Source organism: Schistocerca piceifrons, chromosome 2 (assembly GCF_021461385.2).
Source record: "Schistocerca piceifrons isolate TAMUIC-IGC-003096 chromosome 2, iqSchPice1.1, whole genome shotgun sequence".
Classification (NCBI taxonomy): Eukaryota; Metazoa; Arthropoda; class Insecta; order Orthoptera; family Acrididae; genus Schistocerca; species Schistocerca piceifrons.
Genome location: NC_060139.1, coordinates 312,824,681 through 312,849,328, shown reverse-complemented (window position 1 = coordinate 312,849,328; position 24,648 = coordinate 312,824,681). Strand labels below are relative to the sequence as shown.

At 44.4% G+C, this 24,648-nt stretch overlaps 1 protein-coding gene across 1 annotated transcript in view; it reads left to right on the top strand.

Moving 5' to 3' along the window:
* Positions 1–19,731: 19,731 nt before the first annotated feature.
* LOC124776440 (low density lipoprotein receptor adapter protein 1-like) overlaps positions 19,732–24,648 on the top strand; it is a 197,963-nt gene continuing 193,046 nt past the window's right edge. The window contains exon 1 of the mRNA XM_047251438.1: positions 19,732–19,861. Within this exon, the coding sequence (XP_047107394.1) occupies positions 19,816–19,861 (46 nt within the window). The 5' untranslated portion in view covers positions 19,732–19,815. The remainder of the gene's footprint in view (positions 19,862–24,648) is intronic.

Sequence of the window (24,648 nt, the reverse complement as noted above, 5' to 3'; positions counted from 1 at the left end):
CCCCAGATATGAACATGATTGAGCATATCTGGGATGCCTTGCAACGTACTGTTCAGAGATCTCCGCCACCTCGTACTCTTACGGATTTATGGACAGCCCTGCAGGATTCATGGTGTGAAGAGGAGGGCCTGGAGGAGGGTAGGGTTGGCGTCACGAAGGGCATCCGGCCACCCTCTGCCGCTAACGTTGTGTTACGTGGCCGGTTCTCTATGCAACTGTTGAGAATATTTTTATGCTCATTCCCTTGATCAAGTAGTGCAATCAATATTCAGTACTACCAGTGTCTATCCCTTTCACTGCTTTCTTTTCACTTCTCTTTTTTAGTACAGTGAAGGGACTACACAGTTGAAAGCCTATGAGATGGTTGGTAAAAGATAAGTCTCTTCAAATAAGCTGGTTACCATATAAATGTTTAGAGTCGAAGGCTGGGTATTAGCTCAGGTAGCCAGAGTGGCATTCAGTTCCCCCACCTAAGCTCTCTAGGCAGTGAATCGGACACCTATTTTACAGAGAAAAACACAGCATTGTCCAAAGAAGCCTTTTAGGAAGATAAAGTATCTAGCAAGGTGTCACTCTCAGGAGCGGTGCCACAAAACAACGTTCGGTTTACATTTCAAAATCCAGGGTTCTAGTTGGTTCTTACAATTATTTTCCATAAAGCATCACTTTCTTGTCCGTGCCTACGTGACAAGTGTTTCATAGGTCTGTTTAGAAATTGTACCATAGTGTTGGAGAGATCTTTTACCCGCTTTCCCAACCCACGGCGCTATCGGTTAAACATAGCGTCGGAAATCCGCAAAAGTAGGAGATTGTGTAAAATCTTTTCTGGATGGAACTTGCAGTGTCTGCCACGACTGGCCAGCGAACTGACAGAGACAGTGCAGTTTCAGAGCGTTAACACTGAGGATACTTGCTGCTCGGCAGTGGAGGAGTAAAGGCAGAGGCTGTGAGGATATGACGGAGTAAAGACTGATGAGGCGAACACGTGCTGTCGCACAGAAGCACTGAGTACAGAGAGGGAGCTGAACTCCCAGGTCTCCAGCAGCTACTGCCGCCGCCTTCAGTATTTTAGCCATGACTTCGGTAAGATGGGTTAACGTGGTGATAATTGATTCTGTAGGGATGCAATGTTAGTTCACTCCTTTCAGGAGCAAGTTATTCAGGTTCAATACTCTGCAGCCAACTAGTTTGCTTTAATATGCGGTTTGGCAATCTCAATGGTGTTCGATTCAATTTTTTTGTGTTCTTCCTGTAATTTACTACTTACAGTAGCTGGGTGTATCCGTGTATTATCTGCATAACTTTTCATTTATCGAGCACACCCACCTGTGACAAGATTATTGGTGATCATTAGAACCCCTTACCCAACTATTTAATGTTCCATTGTTTATTTCAGTGAATAACTCATGTGTTTTACTTTTCGATAATCAACTTGGTTACTATAGTGACCACTTGTTTCGGTTAAAGATTAGACGATTCCATCTCTCATTAATATATCCACGTGCGTGGTGTGGTATCCATATTGTCATTCTTGATTGGACCACGCCTGTTAATTACCATCCAGTGTGACATTTCCATTGCATGACATTATTGTTTTCTTTAATTAACGTGTATGATCATATGGGGTGATTTACTTCTCTGTAACCAGGGATCGGACTACACCATCATAGGGGAACGCAAAACTGCACAAGCGACACCTCACAATTGCCAAATCCAGATGATCGTGGTGACCCTCTGAAGTCACGGCACAAGGCAAGGAGGAAGAGGAAAGAAGAGACATCTTTGACCTGGGGCAAGTCATTGACTGGAATAGAATTGTCTTGAGAGATGAGTACCGCTTCGTACTGAGCCCCGATGTGTAGCTGTGTCTGGAGATGACCCAGACAGCATAGGGATACCAAACTGACTGGCGCCCGCCATACGGCCTGACAACCAGGCGTAATGGTCTGAGGTGCCGTTTCATTTCATAGCAGGAGCTTTGGTTGTCATCCGTGACACCCTTAGAGCACAACAGTATGTCGACGATACTCTACGTCCCGTTTTGCTGTCCTTCATGGCAAGCCATCCTAGGTTTACATTTCAGCAAGATAACGCACGCCCGCACACGACGAGGGTTTCTACTGCTTGTCTTCGTGCTTGCAAAGCCCTCCCTCAGCCAGCGAGTTCATCGAATCTCTCACCAACTGAGAACGTTGGGAGCGCTGTGGTTAGAGCCCTCCAACCATTTCGGGATTTTGGCAATCTAATGCTATAATTCAGCAGAATTTGGCATCACACCCCTCAGGAGGACATTCAATAACTCTATCAACCAGTGCGAATCCGAATAACTGCTTGCAATAAGAGCCAGGCGTGGACCAAAGCTTTATTGACTTGCTCGATTTGGGGAGCTCTTTCTCTTGAATAAGTCATCCAATTTTTCTGTAGTTGTAATGACTTGTTTGTCTGTTTGTGTGCCTCGCGGCTGCTGATTACCATCTCATTTGGATAATTCCTTCGTTGTCGTCGTCTTTTTTGTCTTATTGTGTACGTTTCTACCTACTGTGACATTGATTCTGAAGTCAGTGGCAGCTTTCAGCCAGACATTCGCACTTATCTCGCGAATGACCCCAAGTTTACTGAATCGTTTTTGCTTTTGTTATTCAGTTATGACAGACTCAGTAAGAGGAGGTGGAAATAGGTGTTCAACGCCGCATCGACAACGAGGTGATTAGAGATGGAGCACAAGATCGGATTAGGGGAGGATGAGGAAGGAAATCGGCCATACACTTTCAAAGGAATCATCCTGGCATTTTGGCTGAAGCGATTTAGGGAGACTACGGAAACTAAATCAGGGTGCCTGAACGCGGCTTTGTACCGTCGCCGTCTCGAATGCGAGTCCATTGTGCTAACTACAGCGCCACCTTGCTCCGTCATGGACTGAGTAAATAAGTTTTACAGTTGTGGTGGCACTCTCAGCTTGGTGCTCCAAGTGCCCACTCGTGCCGCTTGCGCCGTAAACAAGCCCTCCTTACAAATCACTCATGTGTCTCAACTTAGAATAATGCTCAAGTGTGCGAGACCCATACCAGACTGGGCTACCAGAGAACATAAACTGAGAAGGGCGGCACGTATTGTCACATGACTGAGTACAGGAGTGTGTTCCGGTAATGTTGAAAGCCTGTATCGGCAGACTCTTGGAGACAGACGCCACTTATCCTACGAAATTCTTCACCATATTTCAAGCACGAGTATTGAGTGAGCAATCTTCATCGCTGTACGTATCGCTCCAGTAGAAACTGTGAAGACAAGATTAGACTAATTATAAAGCATACAGAGTAATTTAAGCAGTAACGCTCCCTATGCTCCAAACACAGTTGGAGTAGGAAGAACCGCAACAACTGGTACTATTCTAAGAAGATTCTGTCATGCATTTCACAGTGGCTTGCAGAGCATGTATTGCGATGTGTTGGTTGAGCATTTAGCTCGTCCCTAAGATGCTGCGAAATCTGAATCCACTGGCCAATACAGTGAATAGATCGTGCCCCATGAGACCATGTGGCTGGCCGGAGTGGCCGAGCGGTTCTAGGCGCTACAGTCTGGAGCCGCGCGACCGCTACGGTCGCAGGTTCGAATCCTGCCTCAGGCATGGATGTGGGTGATGTCCTTAGGTTAGTTAGGTTTAAGTAGTTCTAAGTTCTAGGGGGCTGATGACCTCAGAAGTTAAGTCCCATAGTGCTCAGAGCCATTTGCACCATTTGAGATCATGTGATAAGAAAAAGCAACGTCGAGCAACGGATAACCAACTAAATATCTGAATTTACAAGGAGTGACACAACTATACATGAAATTATTGATAAAGATTTTCATCAAGCTTCTAAATGAAACTAAAGGTCACTATAATAATTTAGTTTATTGCTAGATGCATTAATGTGATTCCAGCTACGGAGTAAATAATTCAGGTAACTGCAGAAGGGTATTGTGATGCAAAAACTTGTAGGAAAGACACAACTGGGTGGAATTGAGACAGAAATGGCACAAAAACGGTCTCCACGAAAGTTGCCAATGATAGCTGAATAAGTTGATAACCCAAGGAAAAGACACAGAAGACAACAAACAAGTACCATTTCTCTCGCCTAAGCGCAAGTTGGGTACAGCTAGCTGGCTGTAATGATTAATTTACATAATGAAACTTTGATATGAAACAAATAATTTCGCTGTCCTCTCCTCACGATGTATGCAAAAGCGGCCCATGCTTACCACTTCTCCTGATACTCAGGCGCAGAGGATGGCTACGGTAGTGGCTGAGAATTCTAAGTTCAGTCACAGCATTTGTGATCAGCTCTAAAGCAAAGACATCTCCCTGTGTAGTACTTACGTGACCTCTGTCTGTACTCCCAAGATGAAGCCCCCTTCATATCGGGATCTGAGATGAAGTGTTGTCTGTCTGCTGTCCCAAGACGAAGTCTTCTCGCTATGGAGGCCTGAGATGGAGTCTGTATTCTAAGATACACTGAGAAGAAGTGTGTTTCTCCTCTTCTCCGCAAAATATAGCTGGTTCTGTCAGCTCCAGAATCTTGCTAGCCAATAGGAGCATACTTTCTCAGTTCTGACCAATGAAAACTTTATAACAATTACAGCTGTTTCCCTTCTCCTAACGAAACTGCCGTGTTTGAACAATACTGCTCGGTTCACTGTTAGAGTGGGGTAGAAGACAGAAATCATTTCCCATTGTATGTGTGCTTTTATGTTTCGTCCAGTAGAAGTGGCTGCATGACTACATTCATAAGTCTCCGCCACCACTACGAATTTGGTAGTCATGAGCTAACCATAAGCCACCTCACAAAATTTAAACATCTACACCTGCAACCTCTTCTGACCCCTGACGCTTATGTCTAGCGTTGTCGTATTTTCCTCTTCCCTCCACAGTTTTTATCTTTTCTAACGGGCATTCTTTAAGCTGCTCGCACACTGAAAGTTTACAATGAACTGGGCAATCTCGGCCTGCCATACCCACAGCGACCGCCTGGGGTTTACAATGTCTCGAAAAACATCACTCACTTTCCAATGCATACCTGACTGAATCCTGGCTTTCAGCAGAAATATTTATGGTCTGCGTGCCGTCCTCCCCTCAGAACTCTTGTTCATTCTCACGACTGTACCAAGCTCCAGAAAAACGCAACAAGGACCTGTGACCATACAGAATTAAAGGAGACAGTACTGGTACACCCAAGGTGTTACATTCCTCACCCACTGTCCCTGCTGTCGAGACATCTTCGCGGGTACCGGGCGCAGTTGGGCCACCCTCTCCCCAAGGGGAGTGGCTGGTACAGCGGCGTTCGCGGCGCACGAGGCGGAGGGTAAAAGTGGAGGCTGGCCGTGTGGCATCGCCTGTGAATGGACATGTGGCCACTCCTTCAGCAAGGGCCGAGCAGGCACACGGGGGGAGGGGTTTATTAGTTATTGGGAGCTCCAACCTTGGGCGGGTGATGGAGCCCCTTAGGGAAATAGCGGAAAGGTCGGGGAAGAAGACCAGTGTTCACTCTGTTTGCTTGCCGGGGGGTCTCATCCGAGATGTGGAGGAGGCCCTGCCGACGGCGATAGAGAGCACTGGGTGGACCCGACTGCAAATTGTTGCTCATGTCGGCACCAATGACGCCTGCCGTCAGGGTTCAGAGGTCATCCTCAGTTCGTACAGGCGGTTGGCGGAATTGGTGAAGGCGGTAAGCCTCGTTCGCGGGGTGGAATCTGAGCTAACTATTGGTAGTATCGTCCCCAGAACCGATCGCGGTCCTCTGATTTGGAGCCGAGTGGAAGGCTTAAACCAGAGGCTCAGACGATTCTGCGGAGGTCTGGGGTGCAAATTTCTCGACCTCCGCTATCGGGTGGAGAAATGTAGAGTCCCCCTGAATAGGTCAGGTGTGCACTACACGCCGGAAGCGGCTACAAGGGTACGTGTGGAGTGTACATGGGGGTTTTTTAGGTTAGAGAATTCCCTCCCTAGGCCCTACAAGACGCCTCCTGAGACAAGGTAGGAGTAGGCAAAATGCAACAGGAAATAACAATATTAATGTGCTAATAGTAAATTGTAGGAGCGTCTATAGAAAGGTCCCAGAACTGCTCTCATTAATAAACGGTCACAACGCCCATATAGTACTAGGGACAGAAAGTTGGCTGAAACCAGACGTAAACAGTAATGAAATCCTAAACTCAGATTGGAATGTATACCGCAGAGACAGGCCGGACAGTGAAGGGGGAGGCGTGTTTATAGCGATAAGAAGTGCAATAGTATCGAAGGAAATTGACGGAGATCCGAAATGTGAAATAATTTGGGTGAAGGTCCCCGGGGGCTTCAGCTAGAAGTACGCGGTTGGCGACCGCGGGGACCCGAGCTGAGTCTGACGTTGCTTCCACTTACTTGTGTCAGACTCCTTCTTTCTCCTTCCCTGTCGGCCTCCCTTGGCCAACTCTTGCTTTTTCGACCCCAACGGTATTAGGTTTCGAGGCCCGAGGGCGTCTTTCCAATTTTCTTATTCCTACTTATAACTCAACCCCTGAGGGCAGCACACCCCTTAAGAAAAGCCAGCAGTCCTGTGAGCTGTGAGGGTAACACCGCGGGTTGGACGGGAGGCCAGCATCCTCTCTCTGTAAAAAATTAAACATGCTTTCAAGACTACAAGTAAGCCTTGGAACATTACTGACAAAAATAGACGACGTCAATGGCAAAGAAACGGTATACGATTTGGAACGTGGAATGTAAGGAGTCTGTACAAGACAGGAGGTGCAATCAGTGTGGTCAAGGAAATTCAGAGGTACGAACTAGACCTAGTTGCACTGCACGAAATCCGGTGGGACGATGCTGGGAGCATTGATGTTGAAAACTGTACAATTCTGTATAGGGCCTGTGAACGAGGTCATCTGTTAGGCACTGGTTTCTGCGTCAGTAAGACGTTGGCAACTAATGTTTCAGAATTCGTTTCAGTCAACCCAAGAATATCTGTTCTAACACTGGAAGTAAAGCATATTAAGGCGACTTTTGTGAACTGTCATGCTCCCACGGTGGAGAGCGAATGTGAAGTGAAAGACGAGTTCTATGCACAGCTAGAGGCAGTGATGGACGCTATACCAAATGGACACCTGAGGATCCTCCTTGGTGATATGAATGCCAAGGCTGGGAAAGAACAAATATTCCAAGACATAACAGGTAGGCACAGTCTACACAACCTAAGCAATGACAATGGAGTTAGGTTCATCAGCTTCGCTACATCATTAGGGTTGTTCATCTCCAGCACAAACTTCCAGCAGAAAAATATACCTAAAGGAACCTGGGTATCATCAGATGGGAGAACTGTAAATCAAATACCATGTTGCCGTTGATCTCAGAGCCAAGAGATGGGTGTTAGACGTTAAGAGAGCGCGGGGTGCCGAAGGTGGGAGTGATCATTTCCTGGTCAGAGGCCATTTAAACATACAGTGTAAAGGAAGAACGGGGCCTAAGTTAAAAAGAGTGGAAAGGTACCATGTGGAGAAACTGAAAGATGAGGCAACGAAGACCAGATACCAGTTGCAACTTAGTAACCGCTTTGAAGCACTCAGTGAAGTGGACGCGAATCAGGACCTCGAACTAATGTGGGGAAACATCCAGAGCTCAGTTAGGGATACAGCAAAGGAAACACTCATGGGAAACCCAGTGGGCAAGAAGATCTGGTTTGGAAAGGAATGTGCAGATGCCCTGGAAAGGAGAAAGGAAGCCAGGAACAAATGGCTGAAGGGGACAAATCTGGCACAGGCCAAAGCACAATTTGAGGAGATCCGAAAGACTACACAAGCAATTCTGAGAAGAGCAAAGAGGAAATACATAATAAATATCATCACTGAAGCAGAAACAGACTTCAGAGGACAAAAGACGAGGGAAATATTTCTGAGGGTGAAGTACCTCTGCAAAGGTCACCAGGCGAAGCAGAAATTTGTCAAAGATTCCCGTGATAAGATCCTGACGAACGATAGGGACATAGCTGAGAGATGGAAAGAGTACTTTCGACAGCTGCTGAATTGTGATGAACCCGAACTGCAGTTTGATTTCCATTACCCAATTGCAGCCGATGCAGACTATAATCCACCTACCCTGGATGAGATAAAAACCAGAATCAGACACCTTAAACAGAATAAGAGTCCAGGTGAAGAATGAATACAGGCAGAAATGATCCTGGCAGGAGGAGAGAAACTTGCAGAAAAAATACATTGACTGATACAGGCAATATGGACCAAGGAAGAACTACCAGGAGAATGGAAAACAGCTCTGATTTGTCCAAGGCATAAGAAGGACGACAAACTGAAATGTGGCAACTATCGAGGAATCGCCCTGCTTAACGTCTGCTATAAGATCCTGTCCAATTGCCTCATACATAGAAGTCAGCCAGTGGCAGAATCGGTGATTGGGGAGTACCAGGGAGGTTTCCGGCCAGGACGGTCAACAGTAGATCACATCTTCAGTCTCCGGCAGCTCACTGAGAAACTGGGTGAATATGGTAAAGATTTGAATATTTTATTCGTTGATTTTAAGAAGGCCTATGATTGCATACATCGCAAGAGCCTGCTCAACTGTTTAAGGGAGTTTGGCATAGCAGAGAAACTCATCAATCTGATAAAGAACTGTCTGAACGAAACACATGCAAAGGTGAAGATGGGAAATCGCGTAACTGAGGAATTGAAATTGTGACAGGACTCAGGCAAGGAGACGGGTTGTCCCCTATCCTGTTCAACTTTGCCCTCGAGAAGATCGTACGCGAGACCTTCCAAGAGAACGAAGGGATTGACATCGAAGGAAAGAGACTGGCATACTTTGCTTATGCAGACGACATCTGTTTACTCTCTAGGTCGGAAGAGGAGTTGGAGCAAATGACCAAAGCACTAAAGGAGGCTGCCAGCAAATTTGGGCTAAACATAAACGAAGCTAAGACAGAGTACCTCGTTATGACGCATGGTCATTGTCAGACTGCTGATCATCTACAATCACTGCAGGTTGGGGACCATTCCTACAAGAGAGTGCAAGAAGTCAAACACTTAGGGGCACTTTTCACTGAGAACTCGTCATGTGAAGCAGAGATCAATGCCAGAATACAAGCAGGAAACCGATCTTACCACAGCCTAGCACAACTGCTTCGGTCCAAATCTCCCTCCAGACAGTACAAGATTCGACTGTACAAAACCCTGATCCAGCCTGTTGTTCTATATGGCTGTGAGACATGGAGTATCTGGAAACAGGACTTCCATAAGCTCCTTGTTTTTGAGAGAAAAATGCTTCGGAAGATCTTCGGTCCAGTTCTGGATGCAGATACAGGGGAATGGAGCATCAGACACAACCAAGAGCTTGAGGAACTATACCAGCAGCCCAGCATAGCAGGAACTGTCAAAGCCAAACGAATGCAGTGGGCCGGCCATGTGGCCCGGATGGAGGATCACAGATGGCCTCGGAAGCTCCTGGATTTCACACCTATAGGAAAGAGACCGCCAGGGAGACCCAAGAAGCGTTGGAGGGATGGACTCCATGAAGATTTAAAACAAATGCCAATAGATGTGAACGAATGGCGGATAGCAGCAATGGACAGAATACAGTGGAGGAGGAAACTTGTAGATGCGTGTGGTCCACTGGGCCTGATCACGTAGTAGTAGTGGTAGAAGGTCACGGTTAAAGCGGGCTCAGACATGGTAATTGGATGTCTCTATAGGCCCCCTGGTTCAGCAGCTGTTGTGGCTGAGCACCTGAAGGATAATTTGGAAAATATTTCGAGTAGATTTCCCCACCATGTTATAGTTCTGGGTGGAGATTTTAATTTGCCGGATATAGACTGGGAGACTCAAACGTTCATAACGAGTGGCAGGGACAAAGAATCCAGTGAAATTTTTTTAAGTGCTTTATCTGAAAACTACCTTGAGCAGTTAAACAGAGAACCAACTCGTGGCGATAACATATTAGACCTTCTGGTGACAAACAGACCCGAACTATTTGAAACAGTTAACGCAGAACAGGGAATCAGCGATCATAAAGCGGTTACTGCATCGATGATTTCAGCCGTAAATAGAAATATTAAAAAAGGTAGGAAGATTTTTCTGTTTAGCAAAAGAGACAAAAAGCAGATTACAGAGTACCTGACGGCTCAACACAAAAGTTTTGTCTCAAGTACAGATAGTGTTGAGGATCAGTGGACAAAGTTCAAAACCATCGTACAATATGCGTTAAATGAGTATGTGCCAAGCAAGATCGTAAGAGATGGAAAAGAGCCACCGTGGTACAACAACCGAGTTAGAAAACTGCTGCGGAAGCAAAGGCAACTTCACAGCAAACATAAACATAGCCAAAGCCTTGCAGACAAACAAAAATTACGCGAAGCGAAATGTAGTGTGAGGAGGGCTATGCGAGAGGCGTTCAATGAATTCGAAAGTAAAGTTCTATGTACTGACTTGGCAGAAAATCCTAAGAAATTTTGTTCTTATGTCAAAGTGGTAGGTGGATCAAAACAAAATGTCCAGACACTCTGTGACCAAAATGGTACTGAAACAGAGAATGACAGACTAAAGGCCGAAATACTAAATGTCTTTTTCCAAAGCTGTTTCACAGAGGAGGACTGCACTGTAGTTCCTTCTCTAGATTGTCGCACAGATGACAAAATGGTAGGTATCGAAATAGACGACAGAGGGATAGAGTAACAATTAAAATCGCTCAAAAGAGGAAAGGCCACTGGACCTGATGGGATACCAGTTCGATTTGACACAGAGTAGCCAAGGTACTTGCCTCTCTTCTTGCAGCGGTGTACCATAGGTCTCTAGAAGAGCGTAGCGTTCCAAAGGATTGGAAAAGGGCACAAGTCATCCCCGTTTTCGAGAAGGGACGTCGAACAGATGTGCAGAACTATAGACCTATATCTCTAACGTCGATCAGTTGTAGAATTTTGGAACACGTATTATGTTCGAGTATAATGACTTTTCTGGAGACTATAAATCTACTCTGTAGGAATCAGCATGGGTTTCGAAAAAGACGGGCGTGTGAAACCCAGATCGCGCTATTCGTCCACGAGATTCAGAGGGCAATAGACACGGGTTCACAGGTAGATGCCGTGTTTCTTGACTTCCGCAAGGCGTTCGATACAGTTCCCCACAGTCGTTTGTTGAACGAAGTAAGAGCATATGGACTATCAGACCAATTGTGTGATTGGATTGAAGAGTTCCTAGATAACAGAACGCAGCATGTCATTCTCAATGGAGAGAAGTGTTCCGGAGTAAGAGTGATTTCAGGAGTGCTGCAGGGGAGTGTCATAGGACCGTTGCTGTTCACAATATACTTAAATGACCTTGTGGATGACATCGGAAGTTCACTGAGGCTTTTTGCAGATGATGCTGTGGTATATCGAGAGGTTGTAACAATGGAAAATTGTACTGAAATGCAGGAGGATCTGCAGCGAATTGACACATGGTGCAGGGAATGGCAATTCAATCTCAATGTAGACAAGTGTAATGTACTGCGAATACATAGAAAGAAAGATCCCTTATCATTTAGCTACAAAATAGCAGGTCAGCAACTGGAAGCAGTTAATTCCATAAATTATCTGGGAGTACACATTAGGAGTGATTTAAAATGGAATGATCATATAAAGTTGATCGTCGGTAAAGTAGATGCCAGACTGAGATTCATTGGAAGAATCCTAAGGAAATGCAATCCGAAAACAAAGGAAGTAGGTTACAGTACGCTTATTCGCCCACTGCTTGAATACTGCTCACCAGTGTGGGATCCGTACCAGATAGGGTTGATAGAAGAGATAGAAAAGATCCAACGGAGAGCAGCGCGCTTCGTTACAGGATCATTTATTAATCGCGAAAGCGTTACGGATTGATAGATAAACTCCAGTGGAAGACTCTGCAAGAGAGACGCTCAGTAGCTCGGTACGGGCTTTTGTTAAAGTTTCGAGAACATACCTTCACCGAAGAGTCAAGCAGTATATTGCTGCCTCCTACGTATATCTCGCGAAGAGACCATGAGGATAAAATCAGAGACATTAGAGCCCACACAGAAGCATACCGACAATCCTTCATTCCACGAACAATACGAGACTGGAATAGAAGGGAGAACCGATTGAGGTACTCAGGGTACCCTCCGCCACACGCCGTCAGGTGGCTTGCGGAGTATGGATGTAGATGTAGATGTAGATGTGCAATCACTGGTATTAGAATTTACAAAAAATTGCTCTGAGCACTATGGGACTTAACATCTATGGTCATCAGTCCCCTAGAACTTCGAATTACTTAAACCTAACTACCCTAAGGACAGCACACAACACCCAGTCATCACGAGGCAGAGAAAATCACTGCTGCTCCTCATTACTTTCTTCTTTCTTCGGTTTATTCTCAGTCCATATTTCGAACTCATTACACTGTTCATTCCATCCAACAGATCCTACAATTCTTCTTAACCCGGGCGTGGGAAGCGAGAACGCTACCGCACGACCACGAGCTGCGGACTTAGAATTTACAGTTGACATACTTTCATACAGCATTAATAATTATATGGACTTGGTATCCTCATCTGAATAATGGTTTATTAATAAGGTTATGGAGCAATTTTGGAAAAACTGCTCCGTAACAGTATGTACACTGTCTAAACAAAAGTCTCTGGATATCTAATAATGGAAATTAATATAGGGTGTGTCTGCTCTTCTCCTTTATAACATCTTGAACTTTGCATTTAATGAGGTGACAATGGCAGCCCATTCTTCTTTTTTTCTGACTCATTAGTCTCCTGATTGGTTTGATCCACCCCGCCTCGAATTCCTCTCTTGTGCCAACAACGCCATCTCAGAGTAGCACTTGCAACCTACGTCCTCAATTATTTGCTGAATATATTCCAATCTCGGTATTGCTCAACAATTTTTATCCTCCGCTGCTTCCTCTAGTACCACAGAAGTTATTTCCTGATGTCCTAATAGATGTCCCATCATCCTGCCCCTTCTCCTTGTCAGTGTTCCCTATATATTCCTTTTCTCGCTGATTCTGTGAGAAACCTCCTCATTGCTTACCTTATCGGTTCACCCATTGTTCAACATTCTTCCTATCAAATGCTTCGAGTGTCGTCTGATCAGGTTTTCCCACAGTCCTTGTTTCACTACCTTACAATACTGTGCTGCAACCGTACATTCTCAGAAATTTCTTTCTCAAATTAAGACCTGTGCCTGATATGAATGAACTTCTCTTGACGAGGAATGCTTGTTCCGCCAATGCTAGTCTGCTTTTCATGTCTTCCTTGCTCCATCCATCAAGGGTTATTTTGCTGCCTAGGTATCAGAATTCCTTACCTTCATCTGCTTCGCTGTCCCCATTTCTGATATTAAGCTTCTTCCTGTTCTCGTTTCTGCTGCTCCTCATTACTTTCTTCTTTCTTCAGTTTACTCTCAGTCCGTATTTCGAACTCATTACACTGTTCATTCCATCCAACAGATCCTACAATTCTTCTTAACTTTCACTGAGGATAGCAGTGTCATCAGCGAATCTTAACACTGATATCTTTTCACCCTGAATTTTAATCCCACTCTTGAACCTTTCTTTTATTTCCGTCGTTGCTTCTTCGATGTACAGATTGAACAGCAGGGATAAAATACTACATCCATGTCTTACACCATTTTTAATCCTAGCACTTCGATATTGGTCTTCCAATCTTATTGCTCCCTCTCACCCCTATTTTTCTCATAATTTCGAATATCTTGAACCATTTGACACTGTCGAACGTTTTTTCTAGATCGACAAATCCTATGAAGGTGTCTTGATGTTTATTCAGTTTTGCTTTCATTATCAACCGCAACGTCAGAACTGCCTCTCTGGCACCTTTATGTTTCCTAAAGTCAGACTGATCGTCATCTGTTCTTCAATATTTATTCTGGTCAGCAACTTGGATGCATGAGCAGTTATGCTGATTGTGCGATAATTCTCTCACTTGTCGGCTCTTGTAATCTTCGGAATTGTGTGGATGATGTTTTTTTTCCCGAAAGTTAGATGGAATTTCGCCAGACTCATACATTCTATACAACAACTTGAATAGTCGTTTTGTTGCCACTTTCCCCGATGATTTTTGAAATTCTGGTGGAATGTTGTCTATTCCTTTTGCCTTATTTGATTTTAAGTCTTCTATTCTGATTCTACTTCTGGATCACCTATCTCTTCTATATCGACTCTTGTTTCCTCTTCTGCCATGTCATCAAACATGTAATTCCCCTCGCCCCCCCCCCCTCCCCCGGCTCCCTAGAGGCCTTCGATATACTCTTCCTTTTGTGGCGGTGTTCGTAGCGACAAACAATTCGCGGTAGAAACGGCTTACGAAGTCACCGCCACACTTTTAATAGCGGGCCGACCGGTCCGCTGGAACAGTGAACAGAAAGATGAAAACCAAAACACTCTGATTAAATAAAAGTCGGTACTTATCTTTATTAACGAAGATACACAAACACAGTAGTGAACTCCGTATCTACAGAAATCTGTCTAGTTCGAGTCGGAGCGGCTAGGTCAGCGTCGGCTGACGACAAACAACAACTCTGCTGCGATGAACACACAACTGACTAGCAAGTACACAATTCGGTGGCGAGTATACAACTGAGCGGCGAATACAGAACTGTCCTAGCGCTCGCGACTCCAGCGCTTAAGAAGCCAGAAGCCAACGGTGGCGCGCGCAGACTTGCGGCGATTTCCTGTATCGCTGGCGCTGCTTATGCGGACGGCGTCCGGACTGTGATGCTGCCAACCTTTTGGCAGCGGGCTCGGGTGGCATTACTGGCTAGGATATAACACTTTCCATCTCTTCGCTCTTTCCTCTGCATTTAACACTGGAGTTCCAACTGCATTCTTAATGTAACCATCCTTGTTTTAATTTTGGCAAAGGCTGTTTCGACTTTTCTATATGCTGAGTCAATTCATCCGTCAATCATTTCTTTTTCCATTTCTCCACATTTTCAGCAGCCATTTCGCCTTAGCTTCCCTTCACTTGTTATTTATTTCATTCCGAAGTGACCTGTATTTCTGCATTCCTGAATTTCCCTGAACATTTTTGTACTTCTTTCTTACATAGATGAATGAAGCATTTTTTTTATTACCCATAGTTTCTTCGCTATTTTTTTTTGTGCACCTATGTTTTTCTTTCTAACTTCTATAATTGCTCTTTTTAGAGATGTCCATTCCTCTTAAACTGCACTGCGTACTGAGCTATTTCTTATCGCAGTGTCTAGAGCCTCAGAGAACATCAAGCGTATCTCTTCATGCCTTAGTACTTCCGCATCCCACTTCTTTGCGCATTAATTCTTCCTGACTAGTCTCTTAAACTCCAGCCTACTCTTCATCACTACTAAATTGTGATCTGAGTCTATTTCTGCTCTTGAGCACGCCTTAAGATCCAGTATCTGTCTTCGGAATCACTACCCGACCACAATGTAATCTAAGTGAAATCTTCGCGTATCTCCCTGCCTTTTCCAAGTGTACCATCTCTTGCGATCGCTGAACAGAGTATTCGCTATTACTAGCTGAAATTTATTGACGAAATCAATTAGTATTTCTCCTCTCTCATTCCTAACACCAAGCCCATATTCTCCCGTAACTATTTCTTCTACGTCTTCCTCTACAACCGCATTCCTATTCCTCATAACTATTAGATTTTCGTCTCCCTTCTGAAATACCCGTCAAATATCCTCATGTATCTTCTCTATCTCTTCATCTTCTCCTTGCGAAGTCGGCATGTATACCTGAACTATCTTGTGGGTGCTGGTTGCTGTAGATTTTGATGAGAACAACCCTATCACTGAACTGTTGACAGTAACTTACTCTCTGCCCTACCGTCTTATTCGTAACGAATCCTACTCCGGTTATGCCATTTTATGCTACTGTTCATATTACCCTATACTCAACAGAAATCCTTGTCTTCTTTCCTTTTTACTTCACTGACGCCCACTACATTTAGATTGAGCCTTAGCATTTCCCTTTCTAGATTTTCTAGCTGCCCTACCACGTTCAAACGTCCGACATTCCACGCCCCGACTCGTAGAACGTTATCCTTTCGTTGGTTATTCGATCTTTTCTCTTTTCAGTGTGCGACCCGATATCGAATGGGAACTAGTCCGGAATCTTTTGCCAATGGGGAGATCATCATGATTCTTTTTCAGTTACAGGCTAAATGTCCTGTGGATGCACATAATGTGCCTTTAATGCAGAGGTCTCCATTGCCTTTGCATTTGTGAGGTGCTAGCGACCGTGCAACACTTCGACACTAGGCCTCAAGTTAGTGGAGTGCCGCGTTATATTTGTCTTCTGGAGTCATCACTTGCAACTAACAGCGCATCATCTGCAAATGCTACCAGTCCGCTTATGTTAACGCTGTCGTGTAACTTCTGTAGTATGGACTCCAATGCTGCATCCCGAAACTAAATTCTGGACGGCGAGTCCATTTCAGAAATGCTATTGTCCATTTATTGTTTACTTTGTTTATCTTTGCCATTGTTCTGCTTTGTATCAACACCACTAGCACTGTAGCACTGTTGTCAGTTAGTTGGCGACTAAACAGTTCAACTACGCTCCGTAGTCTCATACTATAGTCACCATAGGACACCGCCAGTCCCGTCTCCTGTTGCCATTACCAGCCAATGTGGTTGCATGGTAGACCATATGTGGGGGCGTCGAATGCCGTAAACATCATTGGCCTTTTGCGACTTCGCACTCAAGGGTTATCTTGTAAGTAATCTCGTAGCGTCCTACAGACAGTGAACCATGACCCCTTGTCATAAACCGCAGCATCATCAACAAACAGCCGCAGATTACTGCTCACTCTCTCGGTGTACAGAGAATATGAACGATTCTATCACCCCTCCCTGGGGTATTCCTGGAGATACCCCTGTCTCTGATGAACACTCGCCGTCGAGGCAACGTACTGAGTACTGAGTCTTCAAGACATTCACATATCTGGGAACCTATTCAGCATGTACATACATGCGTTAACATTCTGCAGTGGGGCACAGGTGAAACGCTTTTCGAGAATCTAGGAATATGAAATCTGCCCTCTGTCCTTCATCCGTAGTTCATCATGCGAGAAAAGGATAAGCTGAGTTTCGCACGAGCGATGCTGTCTAACACTGCGTAGATTCGTGGACATAAGCTTTTCTTTCTCAAAGAAATTTACTGTATTCGAACAGAGAATATTTTCAAGAATTCTGCAGGAACTGATGTCAAGGATATTGGTCTGTAATTTTGCGAGTCTGTTGTTTTACCTTCCTTATATATGGGAGTCATCTGCGCTTGTTTCCAGTCGCTTGAGACTTTGCGCTGGGCGAGAGATTCACGGTAAATGCAAGTTAAGTAAGTAGAGTATTCTTTGTAAAACCGAATTGGGATTCCATCCAGACCTTGTAAGGTGGCGCGGTCCCCTGACCTTCATTTCTTACATATTCCGTCCTCACAATTGTATTCTGCACATCAAGACGCTTCATTCGAACCCAAAATCGATAAGGTAGAGTCAATTTAGTACGAATTCGTGTAAGCGATATGCAAATCTAATAAGTAAATGGCAAGTGTGCACCGAGGTTGAAAAAAGTCGAGGTTGGCATACACAACATGACGGCCACAGGAATTTTCGTTCTAAAGAGGAAACCATCGCACTGGGAAGACCGTCCCTTCAGAGGGCTTGGTCAACAGCATACCTACTTCGGCCGAAGTGACCGCCCAGAGAGAAGACAGCTTTTGCAAGAGCGAAGGAATAATGACCCCCGTGTTCGACTTAAAGGCGAATTCCGCTACATTGTGTGGAAGCGCCCAGAAGACGCATTTTTTCACGGACCGACTGCGTAGTTACGGAGTTCTCACGGGAGGACAGTATACGTCTGACGGAGATGCTACAGATTTCTGCATTGGTTGACTCAAACGAAACGTCATTCTCCCGTTTAAAAGAGCAACGCTGATTGGCAGAATATTTCTAATGCAAACAGCCAGTGAAGTGAGGAAAGACAGCGAATGATATACCCTTGCAACTTTTCCAGATAAAGGGCCCGTTCTGTTGTCACTCTTAGAGTGGGAACACGTAATGAGAGCGAGTGCGCTCGTACGTGTACGCAAAGAGCGAGAAACAAGTCTCTCCTCAGTACTTCACTGGGAGAGCACCTCTGTCGAGAGCGAATCGAAGTGCGACTCTCTATATTGAGTCCTTGCGATTAAGCGTTGTTCACTGTGTTGGCCACCACACTTATTGTGCAGAGTGAACACGGACAGAGTACTAGTTAAACATCTGCGGGCGGTGGACTGGTTATCTGACCAATGTACCATGCCAATAGTTAGACTAGGGGCGGATAGGAGTCCTTGACTTCGTCAAGGTGTAGGGAGAGTTTGATTGGCGAAGGTCGGTCCAGATAGAAAGAGATAGTTATTTTATTTGGCAGCAGCAAGCGACGCAGGCAGCAGTCGTTGCAGCTCACGGTATTATGTGCTACAGCGTATGCGAGCCCAATCTGTCCTCCATAACAGTACACTCCATTACATTTCTCACGCGACACCCTTGACCGTACCTAGAAAAGTTATTCAAGTTGTGTAGGCGTGGCTCTCAGCCATTCTGCCGAGTAAATAACATTCTTAATGAAAAGGGAGAAAAGAACCTTTCCATACTTTGTAAAAATAATAGCACTCTATCCATAAGAGGCAATCAACCGTTCCAAAAAGGAACCGGAAATTTATTATTGTTTTATAAGAAAAAGTTTCACTTGATTTCTCAGAATTTTTTGTAATAAATAATATTTTTAGTTCGTTTAATGTTTTTCTTACGCTAACTAGCAATACTCCTGTACCCAAGCATTCCACTAGTTAAGTAAGAATATATAGAATATTTTTGTGTTCTTTCCTTACATCAGACGTCTCCAGAAGATATTTGTTGCTGAATGTTTTTTTAAGCAGTTCTTGTTGGTACATTAGGAGCGTCTGTCTGACTTCTGTAGCAGTGTGAGGTGGAAATTGTTTCTTGCAGGAGCCAAAGGTTACTTGTTGGATCAATCCATTGCACAACTTTACAGAATAAAACCCACACACTCACAACCTGTCGACCTATTTGCTTTCAACTCTTTCAGTTGTTTCTTGACGCCAGAGATGCCCATTACTATGCCCTCCATACGGGAGTTGGTACGATGCCCAAATGATGGTACGTTTGTACGATTCTCCTGCGTGAACGATTTCTTAAACGTGAAATTTAAAAGTTCCGCTTTCCTTTTACTAACTTCCACTACCACACCACACTGGTCAACAGAGTGAATGGATATAAGCGCTAGACCCGCTCAGCTATTTTGCGAAGGCCCAGAATTTTCTCGTGTTCTCGGCTAGATCTTTTGCTGTGGTACGACGGTGATAGTTGTATGCCCGTGTAGATGTACCCGACGATGTGGCGCAGCGTCGAACGCCCTTCCGACAGGCGTTACCTACAAACGCGTCAGGACTGTCGCTGTGTGGGAATACTACCCAGAAGGGCATCGCGCTGCCTTTGTTTTGGCGAGCTACGACGGTCTTGACAGCCCGCTGCAGTCCATCTAGGGTCCACCGCGCGTCCCGCTTGTTTGGCCTGCAGCTCGCGTAGCGTCCAGCTGCCGAGCCTTTGTCGGCCGGCCTCGGCGTCCCCTCCCCCCTACCCTGGCGGCCGTCGGCTGGGTGCGGTGGTGGGGGCGGCGGTGACTGGCGCGGGCTCGGCCGGGCGGCCGTCAGTTTCAGGCTGGCGGTGGGACTGCGAGGACGTCACTGCACAGCACAGCACGGCACACGACGCAGCAGTCAGCGCCGACAGCCGCCGCGACAATGTCCTTCCTCAAGGCCTTCTGGAAAGGGAACTCCAAGCACGAGAGTGAGTACTCGCTGGCCGGCTGCCAAACGTCCCGCGGCCTGCATCTGCGTGCGTGCCCTCCGTTCCGCACAGGCGACCACACCGAGCACTCTGCCAACTTCTGCAACTGCTCGAGCATAGCGAAGGCGGTAGTTTTAACGCTGCAGGCGACTGAATGTTCATCTGGGAACACCAATGTGGAATCGAAAGGAAGGCGTGCTTCCGCTACCAACAGCATCTATATTACTCCAGCAGCCATTTAAGTCTATTTATGGATATGCGAGTATTTTGGGGAAATGTTGCGCCACAGCTTCTAAGTAAATTCTAAACTTCACAAATTTCGGAGCTTATGTCAGTCATGTATTTAGTGATTTATGGCTCAGAGTCACAATGGCTCTTCATAGTTATCCAGTATGACTCAATTACGCTGACGAGACTATGGTAATGTTATGGAAACTAGTTGGTGAATAAAGCCGTGTTGCAGATTCCGGCACTCGTGTCTTCCTTACTGACGCTGATAGCGTCAGATCAACGACAGTTCTAAATGTTCTCGAAGCAGAATGATGAACTTGGAGATTAATTCAATTTAATAGGAATACGCTTATTTGTTGTTTGTAATTCCATTGTAGTTGAAATGTTTTTAAAAAAGTTGCTAAGTCCAAAGGAAGTGTCGCAACTTTCTGCTTATAAGCGATGTCGCTAGAAACAAATATAGTCAGTTCCAGTACAGCTTAGGACACCTCTTTGTATGTCTAGAGAAGCTGTTACAGAGTAGTGAAGATGTCGCCAATATCAAACGGTAAATGCCACGTGACATTCGCTATAACGCTGTATGTTTACATTTTGCGCCAAGATTGAAACTTTAATATTACTGGTGTTTGACTTATTTTCACGTTCTTTTTTATTGGTGAAAGCAATGATGAGTAATTGTTGCTGTTTCGGATGTAAATCAAAATACGTAATAGGAAGGACAGTTATTTTTCATAGGCAGGTAGTACAAAGTCACAAAACGTTTGGAGGCAGTGGATGTTGGCGACAAATAAAATCTGTTCTTCGTATCTGAATGCTCGCTCCATAGATACCGCTGACCTATGGGTATCTGTAACAAGCTGATAAGTGATCATACCATTTTGTGCTTATGAGCACGTGTCTAATCATTAGTTGCGATTTATTCGATACTTAATGATTGGTAGCCATGCCTCACCATTAACGCAATCTGCAAACATTCCAAATCTTCTTCTCCTTCTCTCTCTCTCTCTCTCTCTCTCTCTCTCTCTCTTTCTCTCCCACTTGCATATGAATGTCTATATTTGTGATTAAATTTGATGTGAGTTGCTTTACGTCGACACGGACATGTTTCTTACGGAAAATATGCCTTAGAGCCCTTATGATTAACCTCCTGTCATCATTTTACTATCGACACCGAGACCACTCTTCAAACATTTGTCAGTAAATGACGTAAAATCACTGTACGAGTCTGCAGTAATAACGTCACTAGTAAATGTAATTTTTCGTCTTATTGTTTTCATATTTTGTGTAAGCATACACTTTTACTTTTTTTCGGATTAAGCCACCACCAGTATCTAGCAGATAGCAAAGAAACAAATGTATAAGAAATGTATCCGCAGTTGTGAATACTAACAACCATCAGCTGTATAAGGGAATGACGACGATGAAAATTTGTGCCAGACCGGGACTCGAACCCCGACTTCCGCTTTATGCGAGCGACCGCCGTAGCCGCTTTGGCTATCCGTGTACGATTCAGGGCCACACCCAAAGTCCCAAATGTCGTGGTTCCTGCGCCACAATCTGTACACATATTATGTAAATCCCGTACAGGAGATGGCATTTTAATTAAAAGTCGCTGCCTGTTATCGGCGGATAAATACGATATTACAGTGCCTGTGTTGCTCAGAAGAACGATGCAGCGTTCCTACCGACATGCATCCAATATCGGATTCCGAAGATGTCTTACATCGAAACGCCTAAAGTTAAAGCTAGAGTATTGTTGTGCAGTGTGGGATACTTACCAGAGAGGACTGATGGACGACGTCGATAAAGTCCAAAGAAGGGCAGCTGTTTTTGTATTGTCGCTACATAGGGGAGAGAGCATCACGAATAGGATAAGCGACTTAGGGTGGAAATCATTAAAACAAAAGTGTTTTTCGTCGCGGTGTGTTTTTCTCGATATTTCAGTGACCAACTTTCTCATCTGAATGTGAAAATACTTTATCGTCGCCAACCTACGTAGCGAGAAATGATCATCGTAATAAAGTAAGAGAGATCAGAGCCCGAACTGAAAGATTTAAGCGTTGATTTTTCCCATGCTCTGTCAGAGAGTGGAACGGTGGAGAAATAGTCTAAAAGTAGTTCGAACAACCTCTGCCAGGCACTTAAGAGTGAATTGTAGAGTAGTCATGTAGACATAGATGTACGAGTATAATAAGTAGTTTAGTTCAAAAAAAATGAAAAAGCGGTCAACTAATTTAACTATTCACATAATCATTACAGTGTCGTATAATGATTTCTTGCCATGTGACGACATTACACTTTGTCGGGCTTAAAAAGAGGGAAGTACCGAACGAGGTAGTAAATAATTTCTGCAAATACAAACAACTGTACCAGTCGCTCCAGTCAAGTGCGGCAAACAGCGGTTCAAGTGTGCATCTCTTGAATTCTGCAGGTGGTGAACGTCAAACAAAAATTTTCCCCATTTCTCGTTATGAGGTTTTAAAATTAGAGTTTTTCGCGAAACAACGATGTAGGGATATTCTTACATGGTCGGGCGGTCACTTGCTGGGTACTTACAGCAATTTCTATCGATATGAAGAAATGTGTCTTTGTTTCCTAATCCTTGTCAGGTCTTATGAGCTTGCTGTCGAGAGATAGCTGGTTAGAAACTGCACTTCAAACTTCGCTGCAGCAGCTTCTAAATATCTTCCAGATATTCCACATTTCAGCACTTTCGCTTTCACGTGGTGAGTGCTGATTTTACATGATTGTTAAATGTTTTTGTAATCAACCCTTCTAATACCGTATGTTATTGTGAGCCACAGGGACCAATGTGTCTGCCACACTTTTTTTCCATTTCTCTTCACAGTAACAAGAGCAGACAATGGACACTAACAACAAAACAAATCGACTTTGATACCAAAAATAAGTATTGGTTCTTTAAACGAGACTAACTGAACTTCCTCCATAAAATACCATACTTACATTAGGAATTACAGTTTAGTTTAGTAAATTTGCTCCTGAGTGTGTGGAACTAATTACAATTTGAGCTATCTAGTACAACAATAAATAATGACTTCAAAAGCTTAAATGTTCATACTTAGCCACAGGTGGCATAAAAAGGGGAAAAAATAGAGCGACATATACGTCATAAGTACGCGAAGCCACAAATAATTTGACTCATGTTATTTCATTGGTATCCACTACAAGTCATTCATGCAATGTAACTTCATTTGCTGCAACGTACTTGCATCTATCAACAGACTGCATTTTAGGCATATTTTAACGGCTGCCAACATACACATGACAGAAACATTTTGCGGAGAATTTGTGAAACAACCACGTATTGCCATTACATCTGCTGTAACTACCTCGGCAGAGTTCTGACGCAAACTGCTATACCCACCGAAATAAACCCTGTTCACTGTGTGAACACCCTTTCCGTAAAACTATGAATACATTGGTGTAATCCTTACAAAGAATGGGACGGAAATAATAGGAACAACTTGGCCTGCACCACACTGTCTTTCATTTTTATGTTTACAATTACTGGTTTTGGATTATCCAAATTTTATGTAATTTTCACGTCTTGATAGATTTTTCATTTCGTTTTCATTGCTCCTCTATGACATTTGTTCTTATGTGAGGTTATCCATCAGCACACATACGGAACGTCTTCCAAAGCGAAACCTTGCCTGCGATACACAGGGTGTTCGGAAATTCCCATTACGAACTTCTAAGACTTGTAGAGGGGAATGAGTACATAATATTTTAAATAGGAACCCATGTCCGCAAACGTACTGTTTCCGTTCTACGATGGTTTCAATTCAGATGTGTAACACTTTCACGTATGCTGAGGGAAAGAGAAAAGTCTCAGAGTTGTGAAACAGCCATGTCTGGGCAGACGAAAACCCTTATGCCACACATCTTCAGAAATTTCAACACCAGTTTGATTTTAACTTGTTGGCAAGTATTGTGGATGGTCATGTGATTCGGCCATACTCCCTTCCACTCAAGATAACTGGTTCTGCGAACTTGATCTTTCTACAAAACGTTATTGGACCCGTTGTTGAAAGCTGTGGGACTGAACGTTCGTCAGGAAACGTGGTTTCGGCGTGATGATGCACCGTATCACTTCTCAGTTGCGGTTCGGAGACATCTCAGCAGACGATATGGTCAAAGATGGACAGGGCGAGGTGATCCAACTGCATGGCCGCTGCAGTCGCCGAATTTAACCCCTATGAACTATTCCTTGTATGGTCAAATGCATAGTTTAATTTACGAGACTCCTATAGATACAGAGGGGCGTCTGCCGGTACGAGTTGTGGCCGCGGAAGTAGAAACTGAAGAGTCACCGGGTGGGATGGAGAGTGTGTACCAGAACATGTTTCGTAGGTGAAATGTGTGTAACAACGTAGGCGGTCGCCACATCGAGCCGCTGTTGTGATGTATCAGTACTGTTCTGTACGTACAGTTGTTGGATTATTTTTTGTTTGGGAATAATGTAAACACGTAATGCTTAATTGTTAATACAAACAAATGTGCTTAAGTGATAAATGGATGTTTCGTTATCTTTC